A 6,431-nucleotide genomic window follows, 5' to 3' on the forward strand; every position below is an offset into this window, starting at 1 on the left:
GGTGTCTTTTGGTTTTGCTGTCCTTGTTTTTAATTTGAATTGGTTGCCAAAAATTTGGTTTTGTGGCTTCCCTCAAAAAAAAAAGAAAAAAAAAATCTGGTAACTTTGGGCACGGATCCTGGCAAAAGCAACACTTGGAGGGAGCTGAATAGCAGCTGCCCTCTTCTAAAAGCACGTGCAATTTCTAGTTCCCTCCAATTCCCTTTGCTCTCATTTTGGTTACCTGCCTAGCCATCAGAGTTTGAAATTTTATTTTACTGGAAAATTAACTGACTGACTGGGCTTTTCAGGAAACTTAAAAGACGCTTTAATCATAGAAATACAGTAAATCAAGTGACAGTCCTGGCATTAAAGCTATGTATACCAAATGTAATTATATCTAGCAGGACACCATTAAAATGTACAAGTCACTATTATTGTTAAGAGCTTTTAGTATCCTAACTTTGGTCTGTCTCCAATTCCTCATGATATTTAGCCTTTTACTCTTCCTCAAAATAAAGAAATTTACCCTGTATTTCAATGCTGACGCACTGTAAGAGCACAAAAAGCCTCCTGCATCTGTATAACAAAAGTAAAGAAGAAAAACAGGAAGCAAGTTAAAAAAAAAAGGTCTCTGATCAGTCGAACAGACCACACAGTTCACAGAACACATGAAGCCCTCTTCACTCAGAGCCTACTGGATCTTATTTTAGACATAATTTTAATAAGCTCAGTGATCTGGTTTCCCAGCCCACAACAGATGAGATGCAGCCAACTGGAAAAAGGCTGGGGGTGGTGCTGCTAGAGGCAGACACTCAAAGCATCAAAATCAAAGCTGAAGACCCATAATGTCAGCAGAAAACCTCAAAATGTAGCAGACTGGGGCCATTTGGTGTAGATACAAACAATACCAAAGGGTCCCAAACCCTGCATGGAACCATAATGGATGTTCAAAATGAAAACTCTTCGGTAAACTCTGTTAAAGCATATACGACCTTAAAGTTTCTATCAAAATAAAATCCATCAAGAGCTTTTTCCAAAAAAGTCATGGCATTTAAAGGACTGTGAGATTCACAGAACACTATTATCCTGTGTCAATGAAACACAAGACACAGAATTCCTGACGCTGCCTTGGTCAAAAGTATTTGCTCTTAATAAAATTTTATTAGAACCCAGATGCAGTAGTCCATGCTATCCGAAGTTGAGAGGTATTTAAACAGAACTACTTTCTCAGAGTGGTAACTGGGAAGATTCAAGACTAAGACCAATTATGTAAGCCAAGTCTGTCTTTGGGGGATTGCATCGCAGATACATTACTAGGGCTGAGGGTGAGATAGGACTGGTCTTATACATATCTAGGTTAAGTCTGTATTCAATTTAAAATTAGTGTTTTACAAAATGCTTGGGGGAAAAAAAATCTTCATTTTGTTTTCACAATTTTATTGACCAGTATGTACACCAAAAATAAGTTTATTTTTCAAATCCCTGGCAGTCTAAGTTGAGCCATACTTTGAGGACAGTTCTAGGTTACAAACCAGGTGAAAAAAAGGTTAATAGTGAGTTTTAAAAGTTCAAATAATCATGGTAGACACTTGATTTTTACTAAAATTTTAATAAAGGTATCTTTTAGAGAAAATCTAGCGAATATGCAGTATCTCAAAAGAAGGCAAGGAAGACGATTAAAATGCATGTTTTGAGTGCTATTTCCTTCTCTAAAAAAACCGCCATAACACACATATCACTTAGAGTAGAGACTAAAGGTTATATCTCTTGATCTGTAAGTGATTGCACATTATATTTATTCTTCTTCAGGTTTTAAAAGTGCACAATCTTCTGTAAGTATAATTTCAAGTTGATAACTTCTCAATTAGTCCTTAAGAATCTATTAACTCCTTAAAGTCTTAAAAATGCTATTATTTACTTACATAACTTGTCCTCAGTGTGCTCCTGCCCCTTAAAAGGGTTCAAGAGATCTCTACTTGAGGATGAGCTTCTTTTAACAAATAACCTGCTTCACTTTAGTACAAGATTTACTGTCTAAAGTCTGCCCTTTTTCATTTGATGGAAATCAAAGTCAAAAGAAGTTGGTGAGGATCTAACCTAATTTACAATAACCACTGGGATTAATTCCACAGGAAAGGTCTTTGATCAAGAATAAAACCAGAACCAACTGCTGAGCTGAAGTGTTTAAACTGACCAAATCTCCATTTTCACTGAATTTAATGCAAGGTGAAAATTAGTTCTCTTCCCCCTTGCATCTCCATCCCATCCTAGAGAATGGATCCCAGGATCTACTTCTCACTGGCTAGAGATTTAGTACAGCCTCTCCAAGTAGCCAAGTCAAACACGAAACAAATCATCAGTGTCGCTTCTCCCCCTAAGTAAAAAAGATAGTGAGAGATAATAGGAGGTTATAATATTAGAGGGAAGGGAAAAAACCCTAAACTTTAAGCCAAGTCCATAATCTAGAAGCAATATTAGAAAAACCTCCGTAGAGACAACTACAGATAACCTTTCAAAGGGCAAAGAAATCTTTTCTATTGGAAAAATCTAGCAAAATCCCTTCTACATTAAAAGGATCTCCCAGAAAACATCACCTCATTTAAGCGTTAAAATCCATTTTGCGAAGAGAATGTAAAAGGAAACCTGTGAAATTCTCTCCAGTGGTTTTCAAATGTTCAGGTTTCTACCTCTATCCTTGACAATACCCCTTCTATTAAATCCACTCCTACAAACTGAAGTATGTTTCTGACTACATTTGGCAACCTCAAGGAATAAAATGCTTCTCCCTCCACTTCCCCCCTTCCTCTTAAAAGTCATGCTTATTTCCTCAACTTCCTATTTAGTTTCTGGACGAGCAGAGTGGACGGAAGCGTGCGGCCGCTAAACGGCAAGTGAACTCAAGAAATATTTCTGGATCGGACAAAAACGTTTCCTCGTAAGGGCCCCAAGCTCAAGGGGTTCTGCGGAGGGAGCCTAAGCAGGTGGGGATAGGGGGTGCACAGGCGGAGATAGGGCACAGAGCCCTTTCGACCTCCGTCGATGGGGCCGCCCAACGCCCCAGTTCCAGCACCCCCTCCTGGCACAGCCGGACAATGGCCCTCTGGCACAGAAGTCCCAGGCCGGGGAGAGGCCCTGGGACTCCATACCACGCGGGGCCTAGAAAGGAGGCCGGGAAGGAACGCTGAACCAGCGAGCATACCTCCGGCCTAAGTGCGGGCAGCGCGCCGGGGCCTCTATGGGCGCCATCACTGGGAGTGGGGTGTGAAGGCCGCCCGGCCGGGCCATCGCCAGCAGCCCGGTCCGAAGCAGCCGGGAGTCCGGCGGAGAAGACGGCGGGAAGTGCAGGCCGCAGCCAGCTCGGCCGACCCGCCTAGCTGCCCAAACACACAGCCGATCCCTCGCCTCTTACCTTGTGGATTCTCTTCAGAGCCATCGTGGGAGGTGGGTGGCGGCGGCCCCGGGGCGGGGACGGGGGCAGGGGAGGGACGGGGAAGGGGCGAGGGGGCGCGAGGCCGCCTCGGTGATTGCGGATCGGCCGGAGAAGATGGGGAGTTCCGGAGCGCGGTTCCGGCGGGACGGACTTAGGGCCGAGGCCAACTCGGCTCCTGAGCCTGCCGCAGCGGTCACCGCATCACCCGGCGGCGGCCCCTTTATGCGCTGCCGCCCGAGCCGCCGCCGCCACCGCCGCCGCCGCCACCGCGGTAGCTGCCTCTTCCTTCTAGGCTCAGCGCCGCCTCCTCAGCCGCCGCGGATCCCTCCGCCGGAGAGCAAGAGCTCAGGCCTCGGGCTCGGCCGGCGCCTCTAGGTAGGACAGCCGGAGGGACTGCCTGCTGCAGGTGGACCGAGGGACGCGCGGGCGGGCGGCGCCGCCGGGGTGGGGCAGCCGGAGCGCGGGGTGGGCCCAGGCCGAGGGGCAGGTCGGGAGAGCGGGGATTGGCGGGCCGGGGGAAAGGAGGGCCGGGCCGCGCCGGCGGCGGAGGGATACGGGCCGCCCCTGTGAGTACCTCACGCGCCGTCGCCGTCGCCGTCGCCGCCGCGGCCGGCGAGAGGATGACGCCGCGAAGCGCAGAGGAGAGATCTCGCGAGACTTGTGGCGCGGGTCGCAGAGGTTTGCCAGTAGTGGTCCTTGATTGCCTTGACTGTGGGCTCGGATTGGCGTGATACCTGAGATGAATAAATGTTTAAAAGCGAAGGTTTTCCAGATCACTCGACCGTCCCCATAGCATAAACCGACCGGGGAAGAGCACGTAGGGCCATAGGAGGAAAGGACTTGTCCAAGGTCACACAGCTCCACAGTGGCATAGCTTGGGACTTCCCTCAAGTCAAGAGTCTGGTCAAATCTCTCTCGGGAAGCCGCGTGGTAACAGCCTGGGCACCTGCGGGACTATGGTTCTACATGCACACCGCCGGCAGCCCTGAGATGGTTTTCCCCACGAAGGCCCCAAGTGAGTGACAATTTGAATGTCTCTCAGCCACTGGCTTGTCAGGAGAGGTGCTCCGCTTGGTGAGTTGTTACAAATAAGCAATAAAGCTGTTACCTCAGCAAAAAACTTGCACAATGTGTGCTCCAGTAATAAAACCAACTTTGCGTTCAGCTCACCATCAAAAGCAAGCTTAGAAAACCTATTCTGGATAGCACTGAAACATGTATATTTAGCATGTGTGAAACAGATCACAAGTGCAAGTTCGATGCATGAGACAGGGTGCTCAGGACTGGTGCACTGGGATGAGCCTGAGGAATGGGATGGGGAAGGAGATGGGAGGGGGTTCAGGATGGGGAACACATGTACACCCATGGCTGATTCATGTCCATGTATGGCAAAACCCACTACAACATTGTAATTAGCCTCCAATTAAATTTTAAAAAGAAAACCTATTCTGGGATTACTTTTAAAAGATAGAGGCAAAAAGTGAGTTCACGGAGCAACTACTCTGTGTGGAGGCCAGCAACCAGGACCAGAGAAATATAAGGCTGACTGGTTTTATAAGGCCTGGTCTGGGAGGTGCTTTTTACCTGGTTGGGGACCCTTTTGGGGACAAAGAATAATAAGGAATATTCTTCTGGGCGGTGATGCCTACATTCCCAAGTCTCCCCCAGGGTTTCCTGATTCTAAGTCTGTTCTTACTCTGTCTGGAAGGCACCTTAAAGATCACTGATTAAGAGAGGAGAAACTGGAGCCCCTAAGGAAAAGGATCTTGCTAAAAGTCATGCCATAAGTCAGCCGCAAAACTTGTAATGCCTAACCTACTGAATACAGGTTGGACCCATAAGGCAGGGCCACCATGGATCCAGTGTCAAAGGAGGGCAAAGCTATGTCCAGTGGCCAAGGATGGATAGGTGTTAGGTTGGAGGTGGAGAGGAAGATTCCAAAGTCCTAAATCTTTTCTTCCTAAGAACTGTAATGGGAGAGGTGCAAAATGCTCATTGGTCACATTTTTAAAACTTTTCTTCAACAATACTTTGTATTAAAAAGTAATTTACATTTTTCATTGCAAGAAATACAGATAAGGAAGTAAGCAATACAGATAATAATACAGATAAGCAAAAGGAAGGAAACAAAAGTCTACTACACTCCCATCATCCAACAATTAACCATTTGTGACATTTAGTTTCTGTCCTTTCTGTGTTTTCCCATTATATATAAATATATATTTTTCTTTGAAAATGTAGGATCATGCCATTATACTATTTCATCATATACCTGTTTAAAAAAAATTATGGACTTAAGGTGTACAACATGTTGATTTGATACACATAAACATAATGGCATGATTACAGTCATGACAGTTAACTTCTCTATTCATTTGTGTGTGTGTAGTGAAAGCACCTGAAATTTTTGGTAATTTACTTTTTAAAAAATATTTATTTTAATTGGAGGATAATTGCTGTACAATATTGTGTTAGTTTCTGGCATTTATCAACATGATATCATCCATAGGTATGCATATGTCCCCTCCCTCCTGAACCTCTCTCCCACCTCCTACTCCATCCCACTCCTCTAGGTTGTCAGGTAACTTACTTTTTTTTTTTTCCAGTTATTTTTATTAGCTGGAGACTAATTACAGGTAACTTACTTTTAAAATAAACAATATATGGTGAATCTTCCTGTGTCAAGACATATTTTTATTATATTTCAATGGTTGTATATTCAATCATAAACATATCATATTATCACATTTTGGGGGACATTTAAGTTGTCTTAATATTTTTACTATTAAAAATATTACTATATGGAACTTCCCTGGTGGTCCAGTGGCTAAGACTCCATGCTCCCAAAGTGGGGGGCCCTGGTTCGATTTCTGGTCAAGGAACTAGATTCTCCCATGCTACAACTAAGAGTTCATATGCTGCAACTAAGAACTGATGCAATCAAATAAATAAATAAATATTAACAATGGAACAACAGACTGATTCAAAACTGGGAAAGGAGTACATCAAGGCTGTGTAT

At 44.9% G+C, this 6,431-nt stretch overlaps 1 protein-coding gene across 1 annotated transcript in view; it reads right to left on the reverse strand.

The window, feature by feature from the left end:
• The window catches only part of UBE2D2 (ubiquitin conjugating enzyme E2 D2), a 43,881-nt gene extending 39,839 nt beyond the window's left edge, over positions 1 to 4,042 (reverse strand). The window contains exon 1 of the mRNA XM_043465350.1: positions 3,392 to 4,042. Within this exon, the coding sequence (XP_043321285.1) occupies positions 3,392 to 3,415 (24 nt within the window). The 5' untranslated portion in view covers positions 3,416 to 4,042. The remainder of the gene's footprint in view (positions 1 to 3,391) is intronic.
• Positions 4,043 to 6,431: the final 2,389 nt, after the last annotated feature.

The sequence above is a fragment of the Cervus canadensis genome, chromosome 4, assembly GCF_019320065.1.
Source record: "Cervus canadensis isolate Bull #8, Minnesota chromosome 4, ASM1932006v1, whole genome shotgun sequence".
Lineage (NCBI taxonomy): Eukaryota > Metazoa > Chordata > Mammalia > Artiodactyla > Cervidae > Cervus > Cervus canadensis.